The sequence below is a fragment of the Python bivittatus genome, unplaced genomic scaffold (genome assembly GCF_059951505.1).
Source record: "Python bivittatus isolate LINGU-HERP-01145 unplaced genomic scaffold, Pbiv_v1 ctg000570_np1212, whole genome shotgun sequence".
NCBI classification, from domain to species: Eukaryota; Metazoa; Chordata; class Lepidosauria; order Squamata; family Pythonidae; genus Python; species Python bivittatus.
In genome coordinates this window covers 13,010,736-13,027,632 of record NW_028277097.1, presented here as the reverse complement: position 1 = coordinate 13,027,632, position 16,897 = coordinate 13,010,736, and the positions used below count along the sequence as shown (strand labels likewise).

The 16,897-nt window shown below is 37.5% G+C and overlaps 1 protein-coding gene across 17 annotated transcripts in view; it reads right to left on the bottom strand.

Moving 5' to 3' along the window:
- TCF4 (transcription factor 4) overlaps positions 1-16,897 on the bottom strand; it is a 356,514-nt gene that overhangs the window by 27,207 nt on the left and 312,410 nt on the right. For 13 of the 17 annotated variants that reach the window (XR_015798233.1, XM_088152601.1, XM_088152603.1 and 10 more), the window contains 4 exons: positions 15,602-15,669; positions 13,584-13,662; positions 11,237-11,313; positions 8,523-8,726 (listed from right to left, as the gene is read on the bottom strand). Coding sequence is in view for 16 of the 17 variants with exons in the window: in XM_088152601.1 (XP_088008727.1) it covers positions 8,523-8,726; positions 11,237-11,313; positions 13,584-13,662; positions 15,602-15,669 (428 nt within the window). In the remaining variant the exon portion in view is untranslated. The remainder of the gene's footprint in view (positions 1-8,522; positions 8,727-11,236; positions 11,314-13,583; positions 13,663-15,601; positions 15,670-16,897) is intronic. The other 4 variants (XM_088152597.1, XM_088152599.1, XM_025167521.2 and 1 more) reach the window with 1 other exon arrangement.

Genomic DNA, 16,897 nt, shown 5'->3' with positions numbered 1-16,897 from the left:
AGTAATGACCCATCGATAACAATCACTGAGTAAAAATAAACCGCGAAATTGTGTAGTTGGCCAGATTACCCTTGCATCTCAGCTCATTTCTCTTCCTTTATTCCCCACTTGTTTCTAAGCACCTGTTGAATGGTGACCTCACCTCTACACCTTGAGATTCAGACATTTTTACAAAACAGCTTTTTAAACAAAAGCCAGCTGTTTCTCATCTATTCTACAGGGGAAACAGGCATCAGAATAGTGCTGGAGAAACGTTACCGAGAGGCATCCATTCTCCAATAACTTTCACACACCCAGCTGTACAACAGACCCATCCATGTGTGGAAAAGCACGGAACATGGGCTAATGTGAAATTAAAACTTGGAAATGGAATGCTAGTATTTTAACAATGCACCTAATTAGGTCGTTTCAAATGAATGAAATCATTGTATTAGGATTTTAAGTGTCTTTTAAAATAATGATTGGATTCCCCCTTCTTCCCCAAGCATCAACACAAGCCTTCAAAAAATGATCTTAAGTGTATGATATAATTACACAGAATTAGTAATAACTAAATTAGGTAATCCTTAAACATATAAAATGATTTGCTGCAGTTGCTTTTAAAATGTTCATTGTAGTAAGATGCTTCGCCTTTTGTGAAAGAAATCTTTTTTTAATAAAAAAGCAGCATGATTACAATAACTACTTGTATTGTTATGATAATGTTAAACAGGATATGTAAAGAGATTCTTATATTAACTTAGTGAAGATACAGCCTTTAAAATAATTTTAAATTGTTTTCTTCTTTTGATTTGGATACAAGTGCCAACCCCCCCCCCCCCCCCCCGCAACCTGCTTCTTAAACTGCTACTCTATTTCCTAAGGGTGAATTATGAGTTAATCTAATGTAGATGTTTAAATAAAACATGTCTACAACCATGTGGTTTTCCTATAGGCTGTCATATTAAAGAAGCAGGCAAATTAACAGCAGTTTAAATACTAACTTGAAAGCAGGTTAGATTTAAGGATGTTCTTCCATAAACAGAATGAATCCTGTTCACAGCATCCCAGAATCACTTCTAAAATGAAGAAAGAAATGACTTTTGCTGACGTTCCATTCTCCATGAAGTTTTAGGAATTATTTTCCACTGGTCTGGACCCAATTTTGGGTGGGTGGGGTTGGAAATGGGGGGAGAATTTAGATCTGAGAACTCTACTAAAATTACTCCTGATGTATTCCCTAAATTTTGTTTTCTGTCATACTCAAAATTACAATTTGATGCTCTGGAGAGGTGCTGAAAGGAGGCTGTTATAGTCTTCAGTTCTCTGAAAGACTATTTGCCCCCTGTACATGTCCAATTATTAGAATCGTCTTCAACAATTATTACTCTGTGCACCCTCAACTTCTGAGTTAGGTGGACAACAACCAAAATATTGGACCTTTTGAGAAGATGCTTCAGTATGCCACTACATATATAGCTGGTGCACATTTTCATGGCTTTTAGATACCTATAGGTAAAAATATTTTCATTTATCCAGACTGGCTGTTCCCAGAATAGCTTCCTCCAGGCAAAGTTTTCAGTAGACGTCATGGTGGTGTCATGTAGATCATTATGCAAATGACATAGATTATGTAGTTTGTGTCAGTCATATATCGTGATGTGAATGAAGTATAATATGTGACTTATATTACTTGTGTAATAACATTATGATGCATGTGATGTCACTTGCCCCACCTTGCTTCTGCCATCTTCCCTGATCAAGCTGGGGTTGCAAAACAAACAGACTTCTTCAACAACCTCAAAGAAGACTGTAACAGACATGCAATGGGATCTTAATTAATTGAGTTTGGAGTTTTCCTGCCATTATCATGATACAGTTGTTTTCAGTGATCTGTTTCATGGTTAAGTTCTGTAGGTGTTAATTACATTGAACTTCCTAAAGACATTATTTCAATGACACCATAGAGCCATCCTGACCTCTATGGCTGAAAGACTGCACAATGGGTTGCATTCCATTTTATGTGGGGTGTGGAAAAAGATAAAATCCACAGTCCTGGAAGCTCACCAGCTATAAACTAGATGTTTCTGGGAACCAGTTAGCTGCTTTCTTTCAGAGAAGCTTGTCATTGGAACAAGGACTATTACAGGAATGAGCCTGTGGCTAGTAATTAGTCCTGCAATCCTCTGAATGGTAGCGCAAGTAAATATGAGTTAAAGATTGTTAACAAGAATAAGCCATAATTTAATACTCTCACTGAAATCCCAGAAATGATTCTATTATGGAGGTTAAAGAACGCCTGGCTCAAAACTGCAGCACTATCATTTATTCTTACTGTATTTAGATAAAAAGGAGGTAACCCCTCCCCTCCCCCCCCAAAAAGAAAGAAAGATGAGATAGAAATTATCTTTTGAAGAAAAACATAGAATCTTCCTTGCAGTTGAATAAAGTATTAGGAAAACATAACTATCAATGTAGATAATGTATTTTACAGTTTGAGCAGCAAAAAAATAACACTGCTTTCCCAAAGAGCTTGTAATCGACATAATTAGGTAGCAGAAGAAACTACAGGAGAGGGAGGTAAAAAAAGTTACCAATTCTTAGAGTTGGGTTAAAGTTAGGATTAAAATGATTGAGAATTAAATATGAAATCCAATATTGCACAAGCAGAGGGCAACGTTGCAATGAATTCCTCCCTTCCTGTCTCTGTACCCACAAAAAAATATCTCTCCATAGGTTTCTTTTGGGGAGCTACCAAATATTGTGAACTATAGGTTATGATACTGTGGTGGGATGGGGACATTTTGAACCACCTTTTTCTAAAAAAAAAATCTACATTCTTCTGAGGAGGCTTATGAGGAAAGGTCTAAAGCCCCAATCCTATGAGAAACAGGTAAAGGAGCTGGGTATATTTAGTTTGAAAAAGAGGATCAAGGGGAGACACGACAAACGTTTAAAAATATTTAAAAGGTTATTATGTGCAAGAGGGATAAGTCCTATACTCTGCTGAAAGTGAGACCAGGACAAAGACCAACAGGTTAAATTAAAATAAAGGCAATTAGAAGGAATTTCCTGATGGTGAGCACTATTAAGGAGGGAGACAATCTACCTGCAAATGTGAGGCAACCTTCTTTGGACATTTGCAAATGGGGGTCTATGGCCATCTATCAGGGATTGTTGTGGAAAACTACTAAGCAGAGGACTGGACTGGCTGATCTGAAAGGTCCCTTTCTGCCATTCAAGGTTTCTACTTTGGAAGAGAAGGTATGTAAGACAGTGGGGTGGTTGTGATGAACAAAGAGTTGAAAGGCCTATGGGAAAGTCTGCTTTGTATTCACACTGAATATTACTTTGAGAAGTTAAGTCAAAGGCATCATTCTTTGTATTCTCCTTAATATATTTTTCTTCCTGTTGTTGTTCTTGTTACTGAGTAATAAAGTGCAGCATACTGGCTTTGTTGGGCTTGTGTTGGTTATTTGACAAGAAATCTTTCTGTAAACTAATTTATAATCTGGGCAAAAATTCAAGTTACTTTTGATATATTTCTCCTCCCATAATCAATAGGTCCACAGCTGACAAAGGAAGGTGTACAGTGGGCAAAGAAACTCCTGCCAGCCCATTCTGAACAAGCTTCCGGTCCATACCTCCCACTGCTACTTTATTTACTGCAGCTGGCCAAAGTTTTATAGCCTGTTTCATGTATTAAAATTCAAATGTGGAAAACATTACCAGTGTCCTCCTTGATTTTTTTCCCCCATTCAACTTCCTTTTCAGCATGGAATGTATCAAATGGTCAAAGGCTAACTTAAGACTGACTCTACTCAAAAACTATTTCCTTTGTTCTTGTGTTTTTACTTCAAAATTCAGACCAGTTTTCCATAAAGAAAATAGCAGCCCTGATGCTTTCTCACAAGTTACAGTTTCAGACAGGGAATAGCACTACTTGTGAATTACCAAGAACTTCATTTTCCTCTGTTAGGAGAAAGAAAGACAGTGACATTTGCAAAGCAGCTTTGGTGGCATTTAGGGAGGGGAGGGGGAATTTCCAACATCTCTTTTTGGTCCTGAGGTTTCCAGGTTAGGTGTACATTTGCCTTAGGTTCATTTATTATTTTATGAATTTCATATAAGCAGAAAAGACCTTCAGCAGCAATAAAGCTTCATGCTTTATTTGTGGTATAATCAACATTCAGTGATCAAAGCAAACAAAGGTCTCAAAAGCGACAAACACATCCCAAATACCTGTTCTCTTTTTGCAGGAAGTCAAATTCATCGGTCAGATATTTCCATGAATGCTATATATGCAGAGCAGACTTTTCTAGGGTTCCCCTCCCCCCATCTTTCTTCAGCTACATCTGGCACATAAGTACAGAAGAGGGAAGTATATATTTATGGAACAACTCTCTCTGAAGTGATGCCCTGGGTCCATGTTGCATCAGTTTAACATATGCAAATCAAAAAAAAAAAAAAGAAAAGAAAAGAAAAGAAAGCAAAAAAAAAAAAAAGAAGAAGAAGAAAAAAAAAGTTACCAAAGGGAGGGAGGCAGGGAGAGGCAGGGAGAGACCCCCTCCTTTTCTCTCTTGATTGAGAGCAGATATACAGGAATAGTTGCAAGTCACAGATCTGGCTTTTAATAGAGCCAGATTTCTACATTAAAGGCAGTATTATTTAAATATGATATGGTGTATGTGGCAGGGTTCCCGCAAAGCTTAAAATTCTACATATCCAAGGGTACTGAAGACATCTCCTGATAGGTTACAGGTAAGGCAGGGTACATTACAATCCAAGCATCGGTGAAAAGTCAGCAACTGCTACAAAGGAACAGAATCTGTATGCAACACGTGATCCAAAAATGGTCCAATGGGGGGTTGGTGGTGGTGGGGGAGATGAAATGGGGATCCTGAAAAAGTACCTTCCTCAATGATGAACCTCAAACTAGAAGGAAACTATTTTCAGAATGCATTTGTGTTGTTTATAAACATCCATGGTCCACTTTTATCTTTTAATAATGCAGTGCTGGGAGGAAAGTGTTTAACTTTCAGAGATGATCTCTGCAGAGTTCCTTCATCGACCTGGTCCTTTCTTCCCATTTTTAATAACAGAGCTCTGTAGTAATAACTGCCACAAATTCCATGCTTTTCATCCTGATATGAATTAGGAGACTGACTACATCACCAACCCTGATTTGGAACTATTAAACCTGGACAGTAAGTGAGCACTTGGGCCATGAAAGCCTAGCTCATGTTGGAATAATTAGTACAGAATGCTAAGTGCATTATTTACTTGCCCAGTTGTTTCCACACTATCGGGTTTTTTGTTTTTTTTTTGATGTTTCCAGCCTTTCCCTTAGCTGTGCTAAATGCTTAGAGCAGTGTTTCTCAACCTTGACAACTTTAAGATGCGTGGACTTCAACTCCCAGAATTCCCCAGCCAGTATGCTGGCTGGAGAATTCTGGGAGTTGAAGTCCATGCATCTTAAAGTTGCCACGGTTGAGAAACACTGGCTTGGAGGGTATTCCATGAGCCTGTATGCTATGTGTGGATAATCAGGATCTGAATTTCTGGTCAGAGGGATGTATCAAATTGTTCCCTATTGCAGGATCCTTTGAGTTGTTTCCTACTTTTGATAATACTTGTTAAGAATTCCCCAGCCTACATATCCAGTGAAACTGAACAGGTGCAAACTGTCTGTGACTAAACAGAGATTTAGATAACAATAAAAATGCAAACTACTCTATTACATGTTTTATATTCTTTCAGAGCTGTAGATTTCTACAGTGCTGCTTACCCGAGTTTTGTTATTTATCTCAGAAAAACAAAGAAGAGAAATGAGTCCAACAAGATATCCACAGTATGTCCAGTGAATCAGATAATTATTGATTGGAACTATCAGCAAGCCAGCATCTTTAACATGCAAAAACAGATGAAATGGTCTAAAGGTGGCCAAATTTAGATCAAAAACATACATTCCAGAAATCTGTAATGATTGTGAGTGATTAGATACAATTTCAGACAGGTGCCATGATGAAGCATATCAATATAATTCATCCTGCATTTTTAAGGATTCTACGATATTCCTTAGTAAATTATCCTCTCCTTAATAGGGCACCTAGTGATCCTGTAGACCTTGTTACCTGCCATTTTTGTTTTTCTTCTGCCAAATAAAACAGCTTTTGTTTCTACAGCTCCAAATTATAAACACCCAATAATTATTTTTACAGCTTGTCCAGTCGGACTCTAAATGAATAGATAAGGTTCTTTCAAGTTGGGTATGATGAAACTTGTCAATTCTATTTTGATATTTCTGTTAAATCTATCTGATCACATCTACCCAACCCATCAGGTCCAGCAGGAAGGGTATATTGTGGGTCCTGTCTGCTAAAGAGTTCCATCTGACAAGAACCAGGCAATGTGCGTTTTCTGCTGTGGCTCCTGCCCTCTGGAACATCATCCCCCACAAAGTGAGATTAGCCCCATCTCTATTAGCCTTTCGGAAGGCCCTGAAAATGTGGTTCTTTCAGCAACCTCGGGGATCCAATGGGGAGCTTGCGCAATGGTTATACCATGTTTAGATGGATGTTCTCCTCCCACAGTCTTGCTTTTAAGTGTTTGTTTAAAGTGTTTTAACAGTTCTGACATTGTTTTAATTGTTGGTTGTGCACCGCCCAGAGTCCTGTTCAGTGAGATGGGCGGCCATATAAATTTGTTAAATAAACAAACAAACAAACAAACAAACAAATAAATAAGGGAAAAAAATGTCTCCTGTAATTACATTAGTGTCAGAATTGCCCCAGCAGATATTCATAGCAAATTTATCTGGGTTGTTGAGAATAGAAATGACCATTCAAGCACATGATAATTTTTAATACAAGTCTGAACTGATTTTGTATTAGTATCATGAATTAATTAACTGATTAATATTTATATGCCAGCCTTTCTTTGAGAAAAGTATCAGGTGGTACCCATACAGAAACCTTCCCTCATTTCTTATTTCTTGATGTGTTGGGACTTTAAATTCCAGAATTCCTACCCAGCATGACCAAAGGAACCATAGAATCATAAAAACCTACTTCTTTTTATTTATTTATCAAAATTTATATAGCTGCCCATCTCACAAGAAGTGACTCTGGGTAACATACAGCAAAACATATAAAACAATAAATATGTCAAACACAGTCATCTTAAAAAGTAAAATACAAAGCAAAAAACAAGAGACTGGATCAGCAAGGGAGCCACCTCAAGATCTCACCGGTCCCCTGAGACCCCCAGGCCTGATGACATAGCCAGGTTTGAGGGACTTCCGAGAAATAAGGAGGGATGGAGCTGACCTCACTTCGGGGTGGGGGGAAGAAAGTCCCATAAGGCGGGTGCCACGGCAGAGAAGGCCCACCTCCTTGGGCCTGCCAAGTGTAGTTCCCTGAGAGACGGGACCCACAGCATGCCTCTCTTGCTGGAACTGATGGGATGAGCAGATATAATCAGGGAGAGGCGGTCCCTCAGATAACCCAGCCCCATGCCATGAAGGGGTTTAAAGATCAAAGCCAGCACCCTGAATTGGACCCAGAAGCAAACTGGCAACCATTGCAGCTCGCGGAGCAGAGGGGTAACATGCTGTTCTAGAAGCACACATAACTGCCTACGCCACTGCATTTTGTACCAGCTGAACCTTCCGGATACTCTTCAAGGGCAGCTCCATGTAGAGTACATTACAGTAATCCAGTTGGGAGGTGACTAGGGCATGAGTAACTTCTTTTATGTCAGAAAGTATTTTTTTTTCTTTGTTCCAATAAACATCCAAACAGACGCTGCTTGAACAAAATATGGATATTAACATACCGTTCCTTATTATCTTACATTGTGTTTAAAAAATTGAATGGATAGGGACTAAATTCCTATCCAATAACATACTTTTTCCCTTGTTTGCAGGCTTTGGCTGATAGGTTAATTCTAGAAACATACCTAAGAATATTCTTTTGCATTTTTCCCCATCATGCATTCATGCTAGCCATAGAAAGAATATGTCAGCTAAAATGTGTCAGAAATAGATTTTAGGAAGGACTGATGCAACAGGTTAGCAGCTTCTTGCTAAGCTGTTACTTTAAAGCAGTGTTGTCCAAACTTGGCCACTTTAAGATGAGTGGACTTCAACTCCCAGAATTCCCCAGCCAGCTTGGCTGGCTGGGGAATTCTGGGAGTTGAAGTCCACTCATCTTAAAGTGGCCAAGTTTGGACAACACTGCTTTAAAAGCATGGGCTGAACATATTCTAAGCATGCTAAATTCTATAAATTAAAAAAAAAATCTATACAAAAGAAACCAAGAGATGCATTTTAACATATATTGCAGAAGAGTAATTATTGCTTATGCAACAGAAATATTAAAAGTAGCTTACTTCGCCATAAGTACTACACGGCCTTTCATTTCGGCAACGCTAAACTGTACCGGAGCGAAAAGCTTAGTAAAAACAGTTTAAAAATCCTAATTATGCCATTATTCACATTATATTTTTAAAGAAATCTGTAGTGTTGAATCTTTATAGCTTACCATTAGTGAATGTCTATTGGCTGAAAGAAGACCTGTCCCGTATCCTGATCCGAGGCCTCCCATTGCTCCATTATGAGAAGGGCCTATTAAGCCATGGAGGTCACCATGACTACCAGGCATGGCAGTTGAAGCCCCCACTGCATGGTTCCGGAGAACATGAATAGCGTCATCCAGTCTTTCCAAGCGGTCTTCAATCCGGCTTTGCTGATAGTTTACGAGGAAACAAATCAAGAGAAGCATCAGAAAATGTAACAGGCTGTTTCCTGTCTGAGCAAAACTCACAGAAATTATGAATTATATTTTGCGCTGCTACTGCTAGGTGCCGGGCACTTGAAGGGGAAGACAGTTGCTTACAGATGGGCTGTTTCTGAATCTGTTTCAACTTTATTATCATCGTTTTGCTTATTTTTTGCTCGCTCACAAAACACTGGATTTGAAAAAATGGACACCCAAAACTAGCCTGCTAGGACACGATGAAAATTCTGTTTTCATTTTCATGGGCAAAACAGGTTCATTGACTCCTCATGAACATAACATCTACAGCACATTTGTTGCCCCAGGATCCTGAAATATTTTGCATCCGAAATATCCATTTGCCACGACATTTTAAATGATTTCAGTATACTAACTTCCTACCAAAGGCTTATTTACTCCTCAGTGTTTTTACTGAAGCTAAGTGAAAATTAATAGGTGGGGTTCTATGACCAATACTAGGTTGCATTAGGACATATTATTCCTGCAATCAAAGGGAATAATGATAAAGAACACAGTATCTTAGGGTATAATTCATTTACAGCACAAACATCTAAACAGGTTTCAGAACATCAGAACAATTTAAATAGGCTTAGTTCTACCACAAATCTTAGAATTACACAGCTACACATACATAAAGCCCCCCAAGAATTTCAGGTGATGAGTTGTGTAATCTAACTTTGTCTACAATACAAACAAACCCTCATAGATTTTTAAGAAACACTCCCTTGATACTGCTGCATTTTCTGATTATTTAAAGTATAAATAATCATGATGGGCATTTTTTTTTTTTTTTAAGGAGAGACGTAAGGTGATAAAATAAGGTATAGCAACGTGCGCTCTGGTTATATTCTGCCAACATTCTTTATTATACAATTCCTAAGAACGCTTCTGAAGTGGCTACATCATTCTTACTGAAACCACATAGAAAACAAGACTGGTGTCAACATACTTATTTAACATATTATGCAATGCTCAGTGGAAAAACACTACTTAATTTTCACTTAATGGAAATGATGATGTTCCCATTCCCATTCTGAATGAGGCTTCTATATTAGGATCACTGTACAACTGAAGCTTCTGACCTTCCCTTAGCTTCAGAAACATTTTGCCACACAGCATTTTGGGCATTTGTGGAAATTTATTCTTTGAGGAAGTCGAATCCAAGGCATCTTTTCTCATGACACTAGCTGAGTGATTCTTTGCAGAGTGGCTCTCATTAAAGGCATTATTCATTTCCTCTGGCCAGGCTTTGTTTATAGTCCTACTATAAGCAATACGGGGAAGAGGCCAGTAACAGGCCACTGTCATTAACCTGGGGGAATAGGGATTCTCTCTTCTTCTTTCCATGGCTTCATTCTGGAACCCAACATTCAAACTGAAATTAAATTTTTAATTAAGCCCACAGGCTCTAAAAGGCAGACTTGTCAGTTTTGATGCCCATGTATACCTGAAGGACACCAATATAAGGGGAACCTCTTGCCAGAAATATTACCGTTGGTATGGCTCTCATACTGATGTTTTGCAAATATCACTTGGTAGCAGAATATAATTTACACAGACTAATATAGTTTGATGCACTATATAAGCAAAGATTCTATCTATAATTGCAGTATATCCTTCCATCTACCTTAATTCTAAAAGATATTAAGAATGTTACAGTGCATGCACATTACCCATATAAGGTAGTCCTTGACTTATGACCATTTGTTTAGTGACCGTTTGAAGTTACAATGGTGCTGAAAAAAGTGACTTATGACTGGTCCTTATGCTTATGACTGTCACAGCATCCCATGGTCACATGATCAAAATTTGGGCACTTGGCAACCAGCATGTATTTATGATGGTTGCAATGTTCCGGGGTCACACGATCACCATTTGTGACATTCCCAGCTGGCTTCTGACAAGCAAAATCAATGGGTAACCACATGATTCACTTAATGACTGCATGATTCCCTTATTGACCACAGTGATTCACTTAACAATCACCACAATAAATGTCATAAAAGCAGGTGCAGTCATGTGACACCTTGTTTAACAACTACACTGCTTAACAACAAATTTTCTGGTCCATATTGTGGTTGTAAGTCTAGGACTACCTGTATGCAATGCACTGAAATTAATGAAGTACATTTTAAGAAAAGCTTATTATGGTTCCTTTTTTTCCCTATAAAGACTAAGGCTTATCTTTTCATATTTCCATTTACATATACACCTCTTTTTCAGTGTACTATATTTACATTCCCTCATTAGGTCACTCCTTGATTTTGCTTTTTAAAAAAGCTAAGTCCTACCTTTTTGTTGCTTTTGTTTTACATGTATAGATTCCAACCTTACACAGCTAATCCTAGACTTCATGCCTCATTTCCATGTATGATATTTTACTACATACTGGTTATTGATAAAGTTTATGAAAAAGAGCAAAATATTAACAGGTAGGAGGTCACCAGGGAAAGACATACCAAAGAATGTAAGGGACCTTCATAATTGGGAGATGATGACGCTTGCCCTCCATTTCTAGACCAAACAGCTGTTCCTGCTAATAGTAAAATGGGAGTTACCATTGGAACTAAGCAAACAGAATGCCTTTTCAAAGATACTGAATAATACTGTAGATATGTACATGCGATTTCCCAACAGTCATATTAAACAAAGTCTCTTGTGCAGAACTTTAAAAACAAACATTTATTATGCAGCAACACCCAGAAGCCACATCATGTCTCCAAACTGCATGCCAGCATACAAGATTCCATCTATTTAGCAGTTGTGCATCAGAAAGCAAGCTGTCACAAGTGGAAATTCACATAACTGTTTTTAAAAATAGTAATTGTAGGACAATGCCACTAGTATAGCCATGGCAGAAGGCATTATCAATAACTTTAATTTATTATGATCAATGAAAAATCTAATCTAGGGTAGGTTGGTTGGTTGGTCTATTGGTCTGTATACAGTGTGCTGTTCTGTGCATTTAATTCTATATAATGCAGTAGCTGAAGCATGTTGCCTATATGGGTTCTAAACATGTAAGCTCTAAATTCTTATAACTAACAGAGGTTGTTTCCTTTTCTGTTTTATTTAACTCTCTTCAATCAGCTATCATCATTTTTACTGCTTTTAAAAATGAAATACAAGAGTCAACAGTGTAATGCATTGGTTTTCTAAGAAAATCTCACTGAGTACTCTAGGATCAGGTGGAGTTTTGAAAACTCTCTCCTTGCGGAATGTGTTTCTGAAGTATAATAATTTAGATACTGGAAAAAATAGTTCTGTGTATGATACAAATAATTCACAAATTCTGAATAGCTAAGGAGACAGAAGCCTGTTTCCCAGCCCATCTATGGCACAGCTATCTTTTGCATCAACAAGAATCATTGGGACATACGTCAGTTTTCCTTAACTTGGTGTCTTGCAGTTGACCACAATTCCCAGCATCCCCAGCCAGTCAATAGCCCCACAATGTTGTTGCAATACATCAACATTCCTGTTTGGGCAAGGTTAACATACATGAAAGCAAAACACCAATTTTCAAATCTAAAATAAGGGATTAATCACGCAGAAATCCTTTTTAGATCTTAACTGAAAGTTTACCACTCTGGGATAATAATAAAAAAAATGGTATCATTTTGGAAATGGGCAGAAGGATTCATATCAATCTCTGCTGTCAAGATATTATTGTTGACATTAGATGTGTTTTACAGAATAACTGTTTAACTTAGATGGCCTCAGAACATTTTTCTTTTCTTCTCCATTGCATTTATTTATAATGCACATATACACACACACACAAGCACACACACACAATCAGTCCCTCAGCCATATAAACTTTGCTGCATGAAAGTAAAATGCTTTCTAGACACAAGACAGACTATTCTGTCTTGAACGTCAATTGGTATTCCTTTTGCTGATAAGATAAAAATTGATAGTAATTCCTCTCTTCCTGCCTGTCTGAACTGCAGGAAGTAAGGCTGTGAGTTTGCTAGATTGGAAAATGTAGTCTACATGAAGTTATGACTGTCTGCTAAACCCCTAAAGTCCTGCTTACTCATGAATTAAACATTCAGCCTCTTTAACCTTGACATTTATTCTCCAATGCCATGTGGGAATGTTTTGTTTTTGCCATGAAATCTCCCTTGGAGCAGGACCACAATATAGGAAGAACTTAACAATGGAAGAGGAGACCTTGTATTAGAAATAGTCACACTTCCCTTTTAGCAATTCACTTTCCCCCAAAAGTGGCAAACATATTGACTAATTTTAGATCCAACCCAATGTATTTTATATTCTATTTCCTTTAACTTCTGGGTGAACGTAAGCCCAGTAATATTTCCCCATTATTATTGTTCATTTGCATGTTAAATTCTTCCTTATGCATGGCCTAATCAATCTGTTGTGTAGTGTCCATGTGATACACTCATGGATTCAGAAAACAAAACAAATGGGCTAGAATGTTGAGATGTTCAGAAACCAAGTTGCGTCTTCAGCATCAGGGCTGTTTACTATGCAGCTCAGCCTTGAGTTATAAAGTGTAACTAAGCATGTTAGCCTATTGCCTGGAACCAGCCTACACAGTTGTGTAGTAGAGCAAAAGACTTTCCAAGCCCTTCCTAGGGATCTTTGACCATCTTCATGCGATACTTGTATTTTGCTATTAAGCCACAAATCTTCCCAAAATATTAAATGGATGGCAGTCTGAAATTGTTTCTGGGGCAACTGAACTTTCTGATCATGGCCAAAAGCAGTATTTTTAAGATTCTCTTGCTATTTCATAAAATTAAACTGTTCAGTAAAGTATAATTCGAACCACAATACCTGAGAGAGAAGGGGGAGAACCAACAGGAGTTGAAGGATTTGATGAAAAGCTGTTGTTGGTATGATCTGGAGAGTAGATCTTTAAAAGATGATACAAAATTAATCTAAAGCCATTCAGAATGGATACAGACAGAGGATTGCCACTCTTCATTATGAAGGTAAATATAGATATATATATATATATCTTTCCTTATAATTATTACTCATAAGACAAAAAGGATGCTATGAAGAATCTGAAAGCAGCATGACAAAAAACATAATGAAGAAATAAGACAGTTGTGATGAAGGATAGCTCATGGGAGTTTTTTTACCCCTTATTTTTAATCATCTTAGTAGGTTCTATATGTTCTACAATACTGAAAATGTATTTTGTGTACACTGTTCATGTAAATACAGGAAAAATCAGAAAATTACTCCAATTTAAGCTAAAAATCTTAAATTATTTGGAGAGGAAAATATTGAAATATAGCATACTGTAGTGAAAAATACTTAATACAGCAAGCTCTACAAAATAAGAGGATAGAAGGATAGTCTTGACTGGTGATGCAGATCTGTATATATGGCTGAGCAGGTATATTATAATTTTCAGGTAAGATTCCCAACATATCACTCAATATCCTGAATAGATAAAACTTCTGTGATCATTTGGGACATGATTAGAGATCATAAACATCATTAGACTCTTATCTTGTCAAATTATCAAAGCAGACACATGCTGGGAACTCATATTGGCCACTATTTAAGCTGAGCTTGTGAACTTTTCCTTAGGGTTCTGCATAGACAATTAAATTAATTAACCCCTTGATCATCTCCCAGTTAATCAATGCCTCCAGGCACCAGTTAAAGTAGATTTTGTATTGTATCCATTATATGGGAATTGTGCTAATTTTTGTCTTTGTAGCATATGTTAGCTGGACATGGAAAACATCAATTCTCATGAGAACTCAGTGGAACCCACTCTGCCCAGAAAATACATTACAGTGAGAGTTCATTTAAAAGTCAGTGTAAGTTTTAATTTGTAGAAATGCTTTGTATATATACTTAATGGATTCTTATCCAAATTCGAGATGGGGAATAAATAGAATGGGTGGCATTTGGAAGTCAATTCTGACTTTTAAACATCAATCACTTCAGCAAAACAGATTGAGAGGCCCTTTGATCATTATCCTGACTTTCCCATATGTAGTGCCTAAGCAGATCATATATCATTCAAATTACTGAAAGATGTGAACTGGGAATGATGACACAGTTTCTGATTACAGATTCACCACCCCACCAGGAAGTGGTAATTCTGTGGAAAAGATTCATAGGCTTGGCCCGTGCCCACATGGGTGGATCTTATATCTACATCTCTGAGGAACTATGCATAGAATAGCAGGTTCCACAAAACTTGGGAATTGCCAAAAGGCCTCTAAGGCTAGAAAGGAAAATCCAAAACTTAAAACCACATCCCATCTCAGTGAGACTTATTCCCCTTTGCTAAAGCAAGATTTGAAAGACACAGTTGAAGTAAGATAAACTGATAGCAATTTGAACTTCAAGGATCTATCTATTCTATCAAATTAATTATGTTCATGGCTTTGTCCCAAAGAACTTTACAGTCTAATTCTATGATGTAAAATAGGCATCTGAACCAAAATGTTCAGCATCCTTACACAATCTAAACTTCCAGTATTCTTTGGATGAAAACACGTAAGTGAAATTGGTTTAAATCTGGTTTAGGCTTCAAATGTGACAAGGAAAATCCTACTCAGGACTGCCACAGAACAGACCTGGCTATTGAATCATATAACATAAGCTTCTTACAATTTCCAAGTGAATGGAAAATGTAAAGCACAGCCTGCAATTAAGAATTTGTCCTGAATTATCCAGATTTTCCAGAGAGCTATATATACAACTTTAACACTGCTTTTATTCTAAATTATTTTAACTGGCAATGATAGATTCGTATGTATTTGGTTATTGATTCCAATCCAAGTTCATGCTATTCAAATCATCCGAAGCAAATACTTTCTTACAGAGGCAAGTGCTTTTCCCAGCGCATCGCCTGTCTGTGAACTTCCTGCTGCTCCGCTTCCTCTGTTTGCTGAAAAACAAACCCAAAAACAAAACAAAACAAAACGAAAAACACATGAAGACAAGAAAATAAATCTGTTTTCCATACACTGTACCCATACCCATAATTCAACTGCAGTTTAATGGTGAGTTATACTAATCTTAATTAGCATTACTGTTATTAATTATGGCGGATTTCATACATCTCAAACATACCTCTTATATTTCATGTTCAAAGTATGTTGTTTTTGTAGCAAGCTATTTTGATACAGTCTTCTCTCTGTTGTGAGTAAGATACAGGACAGTGGGCTTTGCACAGTATTTGCCTAGCATTTTACATGAATGGAACTGCACGTGATCTTAGACGTTTTATTTTGCCATTCACTTTTTCCTTGAATGAGAGAACATAGGGTTTTATTCAACTGCCTCCAGATGTATAGAAATGGAAGACTAAAATCAACACAATCCTATATATAGTGTCCACCTCAAAGTAAAGACTTACTCATTGCCATTACTCTATCTTTAATCCTACCGAGGAAGCCAGACTGTCTTGTGTCAGCCCTTCAAGGAGATAAGGTCAGGAAACCAAGACCACATGAATTGTTGGAACAATATTATTAGAAGGTGAAATAACAGAATCTTGAAAGCCCAACAGAGATTTTCTCTGCCCCTTCTTATACTAAAGAGAATCCAAGCAGGACAATCTTGAGTTTCTTCTTCCTCACCCCCTCCTGTCTATGTGGGCTAAGCTGATGTTTGCACAACAATTTTTGAATTCCTTCTTCAAAGCCATCTCCATACCTGCTTACAACTTGGATCGAAATCCCCAAAACTAGCCATTCTGAAAACCTGGAATAATCTCTCACTGGGAATATCTGACTTTACAGAGTTGCTGTTGTGTGGAAAAAAATATGAGGTTGGAGCATTGCCTTGAGTTCCAGTACAAAAGATGGGATGTAATTTAATAAGTAAATAAATAAAGCCCACAGCCCGCTTCAGGTAACATGCTAAGGTAACAGATGGGCTTGCATAAGATAATTCAAACCCTCCTTGGGTGATCCCAAAAGCCATAGTGATTCACACATAATGCCACTGCAGTGCGGTCAAGAAAACGACATGCACTTGTCTATGAACTCATCAGGAACAGAACTCAACTGGAAGACTATCTTGATGAACTAATGGTGTAACCTCAAGACCTCTGTTCTGTCCAACTCAAGTAAACATCATACAGACCCACAGCATGAGAAAGCTAACAATGT